We start from the raw sequence: 16,925 nt of genomic DNA, 5'->3' as shown, positions 1-16,925 counted from the left end.
TTTTATGATAAGTTATTTAAAGGTATAAAAAGGGTTCTGGCTGGATACCACATATTTTAGAACTATTCGACAAAATAATAGAGACGCATTTGTTAGTTTTTTTTCGATTAATCAAATCCATGTCGTATATTTTAATTTTTGCCTTAAGTACTCAATTCTATAAAATATTTTTCACCATTTTCGTCAAGTTAATTATAAATACAATAAACAACAAAGTAAGATTCAATTACAACAGCAAGCCTTACAGAATCAACGGAAACATTGTCGTTTTACAAACATTTGTGTTATTTTCACCCAGCCTTTGGCCAATGTTCAATAACTCCATAGTTCAATAGGTATTTGATCGAGTTCCTTCAACTGCGGGGTCAATGATCGATCGTACAGGCTTCAGGATAATCTGATTTAGTATTTGACCAGTGGATAGGAAACGTCGGTATTGATACAAATTGTGTTTACTTGTTTGATCAACTCGACATCTTTAATTCAGTTTATAGGTATTCTATGAACCCGAATAACCTTAGGATGAAAATAGCCTATTGTTAGGTGAGTGACAAACCCACGTAGGATTTATTACTGCGTTATGAATGGCTGTGATTTTCTGGACATGTAAAATAGTGTTTTCGTGTAAAAGTAACAAACATACTTACATTCATCGATCCATCCACCCATAATTACAAACTTTCGCATTTAAAATATTAGTCAAACTAGTACGTACATTTCACATCCAAATTATATCTAGCAGCAGCAGCCTCATAAATTCGCAAAAGCACAATATTGCAGTATGAAGGAAGCGTGCAAACATAATCATGTTTTATTCGCTGTGTTGTTCGCTCAAATGACGCTACGACGCGCGACGCGTGGCTTACTTCAGTGCAGATTGTGTCTTTGTTCTTGAGAATGTAATAACCGGTAGCGCCATCTGCCGTTTGAATAGAAATACTCTGTGGAAATTTCTTGCGGTGTCGGTTTAATATCGCGGTGTTGAAAACTCGTAGACATAAAAGTTGTGTATGAGAAAACTGTTTATATTTTTTAAAATTAAAGGTTATTAATCTTAATTTGTAGATCAGATGTAAACTGGTTTTGGAATAATAAATTAGTTCAGCCGCAAAAGAGCGAGAGTTACCGAACTACGATTCGTTTTCCAAATCTTTTAAAGCTTATTTTATTTGAGGAAATAAAGGGCATTGTTAGTAGATATCTATTTAAATAATAGGCAACCAAATAAACTGTTAAGCAACCAAATTTCGAACGACGTAGATTTTTATAATGAACTTAAATCGATTTTAAAATGTAATCACTTCAACTAAAATTATCATTATCCTAAATCCATATTTTTTTTCAATTCGTTTAATAACACAGAGTCTCATTATCCTAAAAGATATAAAACATAATTGTTATTGCTATCTATAAACAGTTTCCAATCGATTAGAGGCGTAATGGCCCGTGGCGGATACGACGTGAGTTGAACGCGAAGGCACCAGAAGAATACAGCCTATGTTCTTGTATATTACAAATAAAATGACAGTAGAAATGATAAATAGTAAACGAGAGATTATATTTGTTGAGATACTGTAACATAACTTTATGATTACCTGTGGATTTCGTGGCTGTAGATTTACAGATCGTGAGCCTGACCCTAATGTTTGTGAATGCAGACAAGCAAAACACAAATGAATCTCAGAATGATAAAAAACAATAACAAAATCAAAATAATGGTCTAAAGAGAAATCAGTTACATCAATGGAAGGTCCTAGATTTTATCATGACTATAAGAAAATAGTGTTAGTGATAAATTTACAATAAGCGTAACTGTTATAAAGAATATAGGTACCAAACCAATTTTTAAAGACACTTTTGTAGTCCATTAAATAAATTATCGGAAATTAATTTCTTTTTTAACTGTCTTTATTAGAAGCCGTAGAAATAAATAAACGACACAAACAACAAACAGTAAAACTAATATAACAACCATCTCCATTTCATTTTATTCTTCACTCATATATTTTCAGGCAGACATGACGCAAATATTTGCCGAGTAAATTATACAGTAACTAAGTCACAATAAGTACTCTGACATCGTTATATTCTAGGAATAATGTCAACTTAACATTATAATGTTTGGAGAATAAGGAACGATTTATATGGTGGATTTATCCATACTAATATTATAAATGCGAAAGTAACTCTGTCTGTCTGTCTGTCTGTCTGTCTGTCTGTCTGTCTGCTACTCAATCACGTCTAAACTACTGAACCAATTTGCATGAAATTTGGAATGGAGATATTTTGATACCCGAGAAAGGACATAGGCTACTTTTTACCCCGGGAAAATGACGCATTTCCCGGAAAAATTCAGAAAATTCAACGAAGTCGCGAAAAATCAACATTATAATGACATAGAATTAACAAAATTCCGTTGCCATGGCAACTGTTTTAATGGCGGATATGCCTTAGCGCGACTTCGTTATACTAAGAGATATAAATAATACTGAGAATATTTTTCATGAAAAAAAGCATATTTTATATCATCACGCTACGACCAATAGGAGCAGAGTAGGTAACAGTAAAAAGTGTTACAAAAACATGGAAAATTCTGACCCATTCTCTCTTATATGACGCAAGCGAAGTTGCGCGGGTCAGCTAGTTTTGTATAGTTGTATAAGACTTATAAATTATGTTCTTGTAGTTTCTAGTAGTTCTATTATAAGACAACGAAAAGTCCAACTAAAGCTTCATATTTATTACTTTAATAACTTTTAAAGACCATTGTGTTTTGTTTATATAACCACTATGGTTATAGTCTGCGGAAACTAATGACGCAAAGGTACAAACGTAGGGTGTGACTAAAGTGGCGTTCTTTGGTCTCTGCCTACCTCCATGGGAAGATACGGCATATGAATGTATCATCATTGTTAAAGATTTTTGTTCTTTTTTTAAATCTAAAAACAAATGACTTTATTTTTCACTCAATGCGGTCCTGCATGACAAGATTTTTTGATGCAAATGCAGCAAAAGAAGTTTGTAGAGATCGTAGCAAATGGCATTATTTGATCTCTGCCTACCCACATCAGAAAAGCCGTTATTTTATATGCATAAAATAAAGTATTTTTTGTATTTTCTAGTGTATGTTCTGTTTTTTATGTATGTATTTTCAATATACCCATACTACCACCTACCTTCAACGTGTAAACTAGTTACTTCATGGAACTACAACGACATTCATATATCTGTGTTACATTCCACCTCTATCAATCACTGGCAGTGTTCGACAGGCATCAGTAACGGATTATCGAGCTCTCAGAACCACTGATTGATACCGACACGAGCAAACAACTGTCGTTCCCTGAGATATCACGACACTGTAACCGAATTGATTGATTTACGCAAATAATACTAACCTAAAGCCCGTGTCCACTGGAGATATGGCACTGGTAGGAAACCTAGATATCTACGCCATAACATACATACACTTATTTTTTTTATTTCTTAATGACTTTTTAGCACTAAGTAAATGACGGGTAAAGAAAATAGGCGGCAAAACTTTTCTAGTTTGAGACTTCCTGAAAGCTGTCTCAAATCTACAGACATGATAATTAAATTTCAACTCCCTTTATTGTGTTATATTATTGTGCTGACCTATTCGGGTATATTCATATTCGTCTTTCAGCACTAAGCAATCATAGCAGAGTGATATAAACATTTGTATGTTCTACTTTTTTTTTACAAAATGCGTTAGAGTTTAGAGTACCTTAGCATGCATAAAAAGATAATTTATTTTAAAAAAGACTAGACCGCAGACTCAGCCAAGCACAAAAGCTAGCTCTCTAGTAATCTATAGTCCCAATAATAGTAATAAAACCTATCCCCAGACCCCTCAGTGCTAGTCAAGATCAAAGAGAGAGAATATTAATACGACTCGGTTTTAAATTTAGCACTCCTTCAATCTTATTGAATAAGAGGTATCTTGGCTTGTTCGAGAGCATTTTCTCGACGACGCAAAAGCTTCAAGAATACTTGGCGTTAGATTTCACAAAATGAAAGACTGATTATGATATCTTGTCGCTGTGATATTGAATATGAATGAATTCTTTTGTTAAGACGTATAGCCTACTCAAATTGTCCGTTCATTGAACTGTCTGCATTTATTTTTAATTCTTATTCAACGGAATATAACGCTATAATAGTAACCTTTTCAACGTTGTTGCGGAAAAACGTTAACAACAAAAGTAATACTCGAATGTATATTCGTAGTAACTAATTCTTCCCTTCTGTGTCATCGTTAAAAAGCTTTTTGTACATGAATGATAATGATGAATCCTTAATTAACTCAAATGTACGCTACATAATAATATGATCACTAGTCAAATTTACTATAGGGGGATTTTATACCACTATCGATTCGACATATGTATGAGTAGCCTATCCGCATCCCAAGCGTATTTTGCTAGAACGAATTTCTTCAAGTTATTTTAACCGTCTAACGCTCTCTAGTTCCGACTAGCGAAAACAATGTCTGACTACTTGAGAAAAACTGGGTTGGATAAAGGTTATTTTATACAAGATCAATTTAGCTATAGACACTTGTAATCATCTTATATCACTAATTGCTTACTAAATTGACCGCAATTATGTGTGTGCTTCCACGTGTACTTCGTAATGTGTGATTTAATTAACTGATTCGTGAACACTATCCCAGTGCATTAACAGCAATTACTTGTAAATAACGTAGGTCTATTAAGTGTTTATTAAATTATTTGTTGTTAATTGCAGTTTGATAAATTTCAAACATTTCTGATTCTCTAGGTCGATATTTTTATGTCTTTTATAAACATAATTGAATCCTTGAAGCCAATACCACGAATATCTAAATTGATAGATAAGTTAAGCAAATGCTTGTATTTTTTAAATTACATGTAGTGCAATTTTCACATGTGCTCTCGGTTACCTTTTTATTTAATTTTAAAGTCTTTAAACCTTTGACTATAGACGACAGCAATATTCCAGAACTATGAAACGAAGTCTTTTATAATATTCTGTCTTCACTAGCGCATAAAACACGTAATGAAAACCTGCCACCTGGTACAATATCCAATCCATTGCGTATTCTGTTCGCGTCGCGTCGTTAGAATGGTTCGTAAACGACGCAATTCACTGCAAAGTGCATCGTCATACATGCACCGTGTGATTTCTATCACGTGTTGCGTGATTACAGGGATTGAATGCAGCAGGAGTATTGCAATCGGATTGCAATCTGATGGGTCGTTTAAAAGTGGAGTGAGAGACTAAAGCTCTACTTATTACCTGAATAGTAATGATATCGTACAAAAACACAAAAATCTAGGTTTGTAATAAACATTTTTTCTATAATTAATTTAAGGAGAACTTCAGGAACTTATTCACGCGGCATCTGATTCCGGACTTCGCAAAGCTTGTACTTTAGTAACCACCAGACAACTGTTACACATACTTATATACTTCTAAATAGATAAGTTTATATAAATAGATTATTATCGAGGCTCGGAACAGATACTCGTACTTATACAAATATTTGTCCTAGGTGCGATTCAAACAATCCACTCGCGGCAATACGGTTTTTGCGGGAAGGTGACCACATTAACCACTGCGAAAAACGTACAGTTAAAGTAAAATAAAATGTTTGTACATAATTATTATTATGACAATTACGTAGACTGAACATTGATCACGACTGCCTTTTTACGGACTTTAAGCAGCATTAATAAATATTCCCATATACCTATATACTCATAATAGGTGGATGGATATTATGCTGCTAATTTTAAAACAAAAACATTTTTGTAAGCACTATACCTAGGCTAGGTATATTGTCCACTTCATTGTCAATTCTGTAAGCGTGGTTCTTTACTGAATATGGACGTGTGCTTTCAGTTGCACTGCTGAATATGTAGCAGGCTAGCAGGTAGCCATTTTACTTCGTGCGAATCGTAGCCGGCGAGATTTGGCTGTGGAATCGACAAAATCTTTTGTTTAGATTTCTGTGGATTCAAAAAAGTGTAGATTTTTAGTTGATCTTTGTTTGAGCGTATAGCTAAATTCGATAAGTATGTATGTAATGATGATGATGAACGATTTGAATCGCATTTTTTTATATTTTGTTATATATAGTATCAGAATAACTGTATATGCAGGTTTTGTTTTAAACTGTAGTTTAAGCTGTTAAAACACATTTGTAAAAATAAAATTAAACGATTCTATTTTGTAAACCGAATATTTTGAACATGGTTAGTGATTTTCACGCAACACTGGCGTAAAATTGGTTTTATTTACATATTTTTCATATTTGAATAAAAAACTCGTATATCGAAGGATTTAGAATTCAATTGAAAACCTGCCGATTTCGTTGCACTTGGAATAGTAATGCTATTAAGCACAAAACCACAAAGCTTGTTTTTTTCTGTGTTACTAATTATGAACGATATATCCTTTTTCCTTGGTATAAGTTGACACCACCCACGCAAGTGGTTGCAGGTTCGAACCCGAGGCAACACACCAATGACTTTTCGAAATTATGTGTGTACTAGCTGACCCGCGCAACTTCGCTTGCGTCACATAAGAGAGAATGGGTCAAAATTTTCCCTGTTGTTGTAACATTTTTCGCTGGTACTCTGTACGAATTGGTAGTAGCGTGATGATATATAGCCTATAACCTTCCTAAATAAATGGACTATCTAACACTGAAAGAATTTTTCAAATCGGACCAGTAGTTCCTGAGATTAGCGCGTTCAAACAAACAAACAAACAATCAAACAATCAAACAATCAAACAATCAAACAATCAAACAATCAAACAAACAAACAAACTCTTCAGCTTTATAATATTAGTATAGATTAGAAATAATTGTCACATGCTCCAACGGTGAAGGAAAACATCGTGAAGAAACCTTGCATGCCAAAAATTTGTTTATTACATTTATAGAGGGCATGCAAAGTCCCCAACCCGCACTTGGCCAGCGTGGTGGACTCAAGGCCTAACCCCTCCCTAATTACAAGGGGAGACCCTTGCCCAGCACTGGGGAGTAATGGGTTAAATTTATTTATTTTTGAAAACAGAAGATGTACTACAACTTTACTCTTATTTTAAACGTGTGCATAAAAATTTAATGTGTTACTTTCCATCGAAATAAAGGATGTACTATCAACTCTAGGCGAGTAATTCACAAATGCTTAAATAACTTATGAATATTACATGTACCCTATTTGCGTTTGATCAACTATGAATAATATTGAACGTGGTTTATATTCAATGACAATAATTTGCTATCATTGTTTAACAAACCTGTCATATTAGATTATTCATCATTCTGTAATAATTTTATTATACATAGGTAAATTGTAATTTCGAGATGAGCACTGTCAGATCTGGTTTATATTTAGTTATAAGTTCTATAGTTGATGTTCGCCTTTATTGTAGTTTTGTTCGTCTGTTACGCTTTTGCGATTAAACTACAGATGCGATTTTGATGAAACTTTTTACAGAGTAAACTAAAGACCCTGGGTCGAACGTGGATAGAGCAAAGCGGGCCAACAGTTTCACGGAAAGTTTCAAGAAGTTTCAAGGAAAAATGATTTCGACCGTCAAAAAAAAATACCGCCAGTTAATAAACAATATCTAAGGCCACGGTGGAAAATAACCGCAAAACTTCCCGCCTTATTTACGAGTGCTAAATTATTTCCGGAAAGCTCCGAAATACATAACAGGTGGCCCATAATAGAATTCCGATAATACGATTAATTAAGGGACTATATTGTGAGGATTTTCACCGTCAATTTGTCTACCACGTTTAGACGTGAAGCATCCAAAATAAATTGATTTGGAACGAAGCAAATGAAGTGAATTATGCTGATTTTTTAAACGACATTTGTGTTTTTTTTATAAAAGAATCTACTTCACATTTTTCTTAGGTGCCTATCGATAAAGATACACATAAATACTGTTTTAGGCTTTTACACACATACACTTGCTATATACATCGACCAAGCCAGGCGGTAAATCCGAATATATTTAAATGAACCCGATCGGCACAAGCCGAATTTTTCATCTTTACTCATATACAAAGTACAGTTTCAAATTTGAAAGGAAGTGGCAAAACACCGCAAAACTAATCAGAGCTCATGTTGTTTATTAGTGAAATAGATATTAACGATATTGTCCAAAAGTCGCATATAGCCCAGGACTTAATAAAATAGATATTGTACCGAAAGGTCACACAACGCTACCGATTTAAACTGCGGTATAACACTAAATCAAACACAAAGCCTGACCGCGTCGCATAAATTGTTTAAACACTAATCCTATGTCATCATTTATCAATGGATTGGCTAACGGATATGCATAACCTATACCCATAAAACAATCGAGATGGTGTGTTGGTATGGATAGACTATCCTTTTTGGACACGAATCTAAATGAAAAGACGACTCTTTTAAAGACTTGCTTTTGTATTTCGTCCCCTATGTATTTTTTGCATCGCGAGCATTATAATTTACTAGCTAACCCGCGCAACTTCGCTTGCGTCACGTAAGAGAGAACGGGCATAATTTTCCTCGTTTTTGTAACATTTTTCGTTACCACTCCGCCTCTAATGGTCGTAGCGTGATGATATATAGCCTATAGCCTTCCCCGATAAATGGGCTATCTAACAGTGAAAGGATTTTTCAAATCGGATAAAAAGATAAAAGTAGTTCCTGAGATTAGCGCGTTCAAACAAACAAACAAACAAACTCTTCAGCTTTATAATATTAGTATAGATAATGTTTCGCAAGAAGTTACTTTTCAAGAGGACATGTCCGCGCACTATCTTTGATTTTTATCCTTATGATGTCCTTTACGACTAGAAAATTATATATTACAAGTGAAAAGTGATTTAAAAAGCTGTGACAAATTAAAACCTCAAAGTTAACTCAGCTGTTGACAATTCAAACAAGTCCTACATCTTATTAAATCTTCTTTGATCACAATCAAAGGGTAATTTAAATAAAATCAGGTTTCTAAAATATTCAATGAGTAATAAAGTTGTAGCAAAAAGTTGGAATAAATTGAGATGACGAGACGATCAAGTTGGCTTGTTATTGACAAACTCCAGTTAAAAGTATTTCAAAAGTTTGATGTTCAATTTTATTTAACCATTTTTGTATTCAGAATTGCCGTTTTTAATGACTTGCCGTGTTGCTTCGGAAAATATTTATGCAGATATAAATTGGACCAATTTCGTTCAATTTAACTCTTTATGTAGAAGAAATAACTTTTATGGTTGTATTGTTGTAGGTATGTGTTGTATAAGTAATGCTGTAGAATTAAATAAATGAAAACAGATTCCGAGTTCACATTATTAAGAGGATACTATTCTTCAACTCTTATGCAAATATGAATGAACCAAAAAACTATTTATTAACTACACGCCAGCTTTCCTTGCAAAGGAAGACAGGGCTGCCTAGTGTTTTTTTAAAACAATCACTTATTTAAAACCTTTTCTCTAGTCTCTCAGGCAGACTAATCAATTCCAAGTTTTTCGCGCTCATCCACCACACTTGAACTACTTTCTTACTTGCCTATCTTTTTCAGGTCACCGCGCCCACACCGTGTTCGTGGGAGTGCATGTCCCAGCCAGGAGGCATTCACATAGGAAACACAAACATCATCATCGCAACGGAGAGAAGGAGGCTGATAGACCTGGTAATGTTGTTTTACTTGTTTTAGAACGTAATGTAGAGGATATAATGAATATAGATTATATTAACTAAATAGTGGAAGATGATGAAGAGAAGAATGTATTTGAAATATCTCATAATACAGTCGAAAATATATGTACGTTTAGTTCTTTACAAAGTTGGTGATTAAGAAACACTTGATAAAAGCCTAAGCTGGGTCCTTTAGAGTTGGATTTATTAAATTAAAAAACTTCTAATAAAAAAACAATGACATAGATATATAGCCTGCAGCATACTGTGTTATGTAAATATTAACATGTTTGAAACTGAGTCTTTGATAAAATAACTCTCAGATTAAACTAATATAAAAGATATGTAATAAAAATGAAAGAAAAGTAATTAAGAGAACAGTGTGTTAGTATTTTCTAAGAAAATAATAATATTGAGATTATTAGCACACATATTGAATGAGAAACTACTATAATTAGAAGTTAAATTGAAGTTTATTGAAAATATAAAGTTATTACATTCATCAGATTTATTGATAACAATTCTATTAATGAAAATAAATCATACTAATTGGTTAACTTAACTACAATGCAATATAATATATCTAGTTGCAAATTGTATTCCAATTTCTGAATTAAATAAATTGAATTAATTTTCACCCGTTTGTTTGAACAGTCCTATAATTTGTGCCTCGAATGTGACGTAATTAAACCCGCACGAAATGTCCACTTCGTCACAATATTCAGTGTTTCGATAATTTTCCCGATCCAATTGTAATTAATTCTTGATTGCCCTGCTTTTATTGTTAAGTGGATAACCAAGGGGAAAAAACATTTGTATTAAAAGTAATTACAAGAAATTAGGTACCAATTTTCCTTGAAACATATAATTATTATGGAGTTATATTTTCATGATTCCTTTAATGTTGTAAATAGCTGTGCCATATACATATGAGTGTAAATATAGTATTAAGTCGTTAGTCTAGAATGAGTACGCAAAACACACAATGCGTAGACTAATACAAAATTACGAAGCACATAAAATTAGCTCCTTTGATGCAAACACAATGAAACTTGTTAGTGTTGCGGTATAATCAAGCGTTCGTTTAGGCTTCTTTCTCATAGATTGTAAGGCATCTCAACATCAATAGAGACTCATTTTCTGTGCAAAATATACATAACATTCCCCAATCCATAGGACCGGGCTTAATGACACGAGTTAGAAGATTAAGCGTCACCGATGATGGCGAAACATGTAAGACATCGTAATAGAAATCCCTATCATTGTTTCAATTCAACCTAATTTCGTTTCTAATTCGAAGCTTTATTTCAAAAGGCCTCATTGTATCATTGTTGTCTGAGTAAGCCTAGATTACTCGAGATCTTATAACCATTTCTCTGTTCTACGGTTGTTTTAGCATGTTTTTGCCGCTTACATTTTTATTTATTTTATTCATGAGACTTTAGATGTTAGCGTTGAACTTTCTTTTGCGTCAGGTTTTAGAATGAAGTAATTACTTTTTTAAATTCCTCATTTCAGTAACCCCACCGGCTCAGAGAGTTCAGTTTATACTTGGAGAAGACTTGGACGATGCCACCCTTGAATCTCATCCGTTGTTCTCCGAGATGGAGGAACTGGTTAAAGATGGTGATGAAATGGAATGGAAAGAGACAGCCAGGTGGATAAAATTCGAAGAAGATGTTGAAGAGGGTGGTAACCGATGGTCCAAGCCTCATGTTGCTACATTGTCACTACATTCTCTATTCGAGTTGCGAAGTCTCATTCTAAATGGATCTGTTATTCTGGACATGGAAGCCAGCTCACTGGAACAAGTGGCTGATAATGTATTAGATAATATGGTTTCTGATGGTAGCTTAGGATATGATTGTAGAGAAAAAGTGAAAGATGCGCTGTTGAGGAGGCACAGGCATCAACATGAGAGACGTAACCACAACAATATGTCAAGGCTTCCCTTGATTCGATCTCTGGCTGATATCGGACGTAATCATTCCTCATGTAAAAGTAAGTGCAACTTTCTGTAACTAGCTATCTTCTTCTAACATCATGTCTATTAGTTTTAACAAAGTTTTCTAGCAACAAATTCACGGGTCATCCGATCCCATCAGATTTCCAGGAGGGTGGCTCTCGACGCTCCAGTTCGAGGAGTTGTCGGGGGTCCACCTCGTCTCCTCACACCGCTCTTCTGCAAGCATCAGATGCCAGAGGCTCTTATCTAGCAGTACCAGGTTAGCCATGCGTGTGAAACGATACCACTAACCGCTCACTGATTCACGCCCTTTTACTGACATTCACCCTAGCACGCACTGAGGCTAATTTTATTGTTGTATATATCGGTGTAGTGGAGAAGGTTACCGACAATTTTTTACCTACTATTTCACTGTTTTTATTCCTAGGTGGTTTGGAGAATATTAATACCTATTTTTACTATGTGTTTTACTACCATTGTTCTAAGATCCCTTTGAAATTTTCCATTATATTCATTACAGTTGAAGAAGGCGGTACGACAAGCGGACACTCGTACAAAGGAGAATTCAGTCGTTTCCTAGGCATCCCTAGTGCGGGTAACCGCTTATCCTCATCAATGTTGTTTCTTCTATTTCTTATCGTTTTCTTTTCTTACTTGTATCTCATTTAAACAACTGCATTCTACCATCTCCATGTTACTACGCTAAATGCTGGTGTCCGTATTTTCCGCTATTACGTCAGCTTTCACCCAGCCTCTTTTAATTTATGTATTCAAAATTTATTCTACAGGCTTTAAATGGTATCAAAAGTACAAGATTTTATTTGACAATTGGATTCTGTGTCTGTACGCTCCATGTCTCATTCTACATATGTAAAAGTGATAGTCAAAAATATTTTAATACGTAATTCTTTGTATTTTTATATTTCTCTATGTTATATGCTTGAACACAATTTCGCAATTATTAACAAATACTAATTTGTTATTTGAGGCTTTTGACGGGTTCGATTACGTATTTTACACCAATATTAATTAACTATGTATTGCAGGTGGAGGGCATGATGATGGTATGGTGAAGAGCCCCAGCAGCATATCCATGCAACGTAATCATAGCTCCGGAGATCTGCCAATGAATGGAGACATAAACCATAAGTGCAACACGAATTTTATGCGAAAGATACCACCGGGTGCAGAAGCATCAAACATCTTAGTTGGCGAAGTAGACTTTCTAGAGAAAACTCTGTCGGCTTTCGTCAGACTCAAAACTGGAACAATAATGGGTGACTTAACTGAAGTACCAGTACCAACAAGATTCATGTTCGTACTACTTGGGCCACCAAATAGCAACTCCAGCTTTCATGAAATTGGTCGAGCTATGGCTACATTAATGTCAGATGAAATTTTCCATGAAGTAGCTTACAGGGCTAGGAAAAGGGATCACCTTTTAGCTGGTATAGATGAGTTTCTTGATGCTGTAACAGTTCTGCCACCGGGAGAATGGGATCCTGCCATTCGTATTGAACCTCCAGCTGCTATACCCTCCCAAGATCCCCGAAAGCGTCCTAATGATAACAATCAGAAAGAGGAACTTGATGAAGAAGAGGAAGAACAAAGACAAAGAGAGGAATCAGGGTTGGCCCGAAGTGGGAGACTTTTCGGAGGCTTAATTAATGACCTTAAAAGGAAGATGCCTTGGTATTGGTCTGATTTCAAAGACGCATTAGCCCTACAGTGCATTGCATCTTGGATATTTTTATATTTCGCTTGTTTGTCACCAATTATTACTTTCGGAGGATTATTGGGAGAAGCGACTGGCAAAAACATGGCAGCTATGGAATCTTTAGTTTCGGGTTTTGTTTGTGGGATGGGTTACGGTTTTTTTTCAGGACAACCACTTACTATCCTAGGCTCTACAGGTCCTGTGTTAGTGTTTGAAACAATAGTATTTGAATTCTGCAGGCAAATTGGCTGGAATTATATGTCATTCAGGTTTTGTATTGGGACATGGATCACGATAATTCTTGTCATATTGGTAGCTATAGATGCCAGTGCATTAGTGTGCTACATAACAAGGTTTACTGAAGAAAATTTCGCAACCCTAATAGCGTTTATTTTCATTTACAAGGTAAACAACTTTATTTCAACAATCAATAGTTGCGAAGCCTTAACGAAATTAGGTTTGCTTGCGTTGTTCTAATTTTGTAATGTTGTAGGCGGTGGAAAATGTAATATCAATCGGTAAAAAGTATCCGCTAAAGACACGCCCTGATGAAGTTCTCAATTATGAGTGTTACTGTTTGCCAAGCAATTACTCTAAAGTGCCGGAGCAATTTAATTGGACTACAGTAGACAAAGAGTCTTGTCAGGTATCAAATTAATTTCATTATAACACTTAAAAATGATTACTTTTAACGAGTGGCAGGTGCCATTTTATGAACTTTATGACACCTAATAAATTGTTAATTTTCAGCTTTATAATGGAACTCTAGCCGGGGGTGGGTGTGACACCAAGGTTTATGTGCCAGACGTGTTTTTGATGTCTATTATACTTTTCTTGGGCACTTTTACCATATCAATTATATTAAAGGATTTCAAAAATTCCTTGTTCTTTCCATCCAAGGTACGTGTAGCTGTAATTAAGTAGCTCAATTATTTATGCCAAAATCAAATTTTATATATTTTTTATTGTTTTCAGGTTCGTCAAATTATAAGCGACTTTTCCGTAATCATAGCCATATTATCCATGTCGTTCTTAGACTACAAAGTTGGGGTAAAGACGCCAAAACTAGAAGTGCCATCTGAATTCAAACCAACACTGCCAAGTAGGAACTGGGTGATCACTCCATTCAGTGGCAATCCTGTGTGGTCAGCATTAGTCGCCATATTGCCAGCATTACTTGGAACTATACTGATATTTATGGATCAACAGATCACTGCTGTAATAGTGAATCGTAAAGAGAACAAACTGAAGAAAGGATGTGGCTATCACTTGGATTTGTTCGTACTAGCAATTCTTATACAAATATGTTCGGTAATGGGTCTACCATGGTTTGTTGCGGCAACTGTACTGAGCATTAATCACGTCAATTCTCTGAAAGTCGAATCAGAATGTGCCGCTCCAGGTGAAAAGCCGCGATTTTTGGGAGTCCGAGAACAAAGAGTAACCCACATTTTAATTTTTTTAATGATTGGATGTTCAGTAATATTGACGCCAGTGTTAAGTCATATACCGATGCCTGTGTTGTTTGGAGTATTTTTGTATATGGGAGTGGCTTCGTTGAAGGGTCTGCAATTCTTTGATAGAATTCTGATCATGTTTATGCCACAGAAGTATCAGCCAGATCACATGTTCTTGAGACAGGTAAGATCACTTTCGATCGTCATTCACTGAAAACTTTTATGAACTTCTATTTAACATAATATTCTTGCTGCAGGTTCCAATACGCCGTGTCCATATTTTCACGGCTATTCAACTGACCTGTCTCGTATGCCTCTGGGTGATAAAATCGTTTTCAACGACGTCGATTCTTTTCCCATTGATGCTTGTCGTGATGATTGGTATCAGAAAAGCTCTAGACCTATTCTTTACTAGGAGGGAGATGAAGATACTCGATGATGTCATGCCAGAAATCACTAAGAGGAATCAAGACGAACTCCGAGAGCTCGGAGACGCAGAGGTGGGATGGCATGCAAAAATATTAAATCTTTGCCGCTGAAACTAAAATGTTTCTTCTATCATTTTAGTTTCTTTCGTCATCCTATAGTTTAAATATTTTTCTGTTATTCATGTAAATCGATGTACTACGAAATAAACTCAGTGTTATGTTCACACACGCATTTTATTTTTGCTATCATCCATATTTCCTGTTTTTATTTTCTTTAGCTCTTACTAGTCTGAACTATGGTAAGTAGGTACTTCTTGTAGTAGATATTTTACAACACCTACTCAATAGTTGCAATTTCTTTGAAGAAGTTTCTTAGGCTATCCCCTTGTAGGAAGCGACCAAGAGTAACCCGCCACCGTATCAAGAAAATCTTCAAATCCCGCTTATCAACGGGAACATAATGAACATACCGCTGACATCAATTAATATCTCGGAGGAGGTGAACAAAACTGGTATTTGGAAGCAAGTCAACAATAGTAACAAGATGAAAGGTCGCAACGATGGCAAAGACGCGAAATCCAAGACGGGGAAAAAGAAGTGAGTAACAAATAAAAAATCTAAACATTTTCTTTCTACATAATTAGCATTAGGACGTCTCAAGTACGGAATAAGATGTACTTTACATTTATATATTTTTTTAAAAATACCTTAATTAGCAAAGTGTACTAAAGGAAATTGAGAAAGAAATATTTTGTGTTTGTAAAAGAATTTATCATATTTATTCATCTTGCTAAGATATACGTTTCCTAGAAGCTGTACTTATGTATGACTCGCAATTACAAATCCTGGCAATGTCTTATTGCTTGTTATATAATAACAAATCTTTTTTAATTATAAGATATTAACTTAGAAATACAGATTTAAAAAAATATTATTTTGCGTATCTTTTTAACAGCGTCTGCTTACTGGACGATCGTTTTGTCATGATCTCTGTTACTTTTAAAATTAACCAACTATTATTTTCTACAGCAACAAACACAAGAAGCTTATCTCCAAAAACGCACAATCTGAGATAGAAAGGCGGCTATCAACTATGGATGAAGTAGAAGAAGACGATTCTTCTACCAAGGTGGTTGTCAATGACACCAAGTTTTGAGTGCAGCATGCTGGCACAACTCTGGAAGATAATGCATGAAACACGGTTAACACAGAGCATGCACTCCAAACTGTATAGATATAGCACCAGGGCAAAACTGACACTTTTAGTTTCTGAATCGTGCTATTTAGCAATTTCAATTCTTGTTAATGTTGCACCAGAACTAGGTTCCGATTAATTCAATCAATATCCGATTTTGACTAAGCACTGCCATACGTTATCAAAATTAATAGACAATGAAATGTTTTTATCTTTAACATAAACTTGTAAGCAATAATATCAATGGTATATAGCGCGATTTGGCAACAAAAAGTTGTCATTTGTCGGCCAATTGTACAGTTTAATCTAATTTTGTGGTCACTCGCCAATTTTGTTTAGCAAATATTATACGATTTTATAACTCTAGATTCAGATCCGAGTTACAACTACGTTTAAAATAGATTTGAATCCTATTATATAGGACTGTTGCCTGTTTAATTATAAAT

The 16,925-nt window shown here is 34.8% G+C and overlaps 1 protein-coding gene across 2 annotated transcripts in view; it reads left to right on the top strand.

The window, feature by feature from the left end:
- Ndae1 (Na[+]-driven anion exchanger 1) overlaps positions 1-16,925 on the top strand; it is a 94,598-nt gene that overhangs the window by 74,364 nt on the left and 3,309 nt on the right. For both annotated transcript variants that reach the window (XM_076135852.1, XM_076135851.1), the window contains exons 3-13: positions 9,601-9,711; positions 10,893-10,949; positions 11,235-11,717; positions 11,822-11,941; positions 12,729-13,804; positions 13,893-14,045; positions 14,150-14,299; positions 14,375-15,040; positions 15,114-15,356; positions 15,676-15,881; positions 16,314-16,413. In XM_076135852.1, coding sequence (XP_075991967.1) covers positions 9,601-9,711; positions 10,893-10,949; positions 11,235-11,717; positions 11,822-11,941; positions 12,729-13,804; positions 13,893-14,045; positions 14,150-14,299; positions 14,375-15,040; positions 15,114-15,356; positions 15,676-15,881; positions 16,314-16,413 — 3,365 coding nt within the window. The remainder of the gene's footprint in view (positions 1-9,600; positions 9,712-10,892; positions 10,950-11,234; positions 11,718-11,821; positions 11,942-12,728; positions 13,805-13,892; positions 14,046-14,149; positions 14,300-14,374; positions 15,041-15,113; positions 15,357-15,675; positions 15,882-16,313; positions 16,414-16,925) is intronic.

Source organism: Anticarsia gemmatalis, chromosome 3 (assembly GCF_050436995.1).
Source record: "Anticarsia gemmatalis isolate Benzon Research Colony breed Stoneville strain chromosome 3, ilAntGemm2 primary, whole genome shotgun sequence".
NCBI classification, from domain to species: Eukaryota; Metazoa; Arthropoda; class Insecta; order Lepidoptera; family Erebidae; genus Anticarsia; species Anticarsia gemmatalis.
Note: the sequence above shows the minus strand (reverse complement) of the source record. Positions and strands in the feature narration are given on the sequence as shown.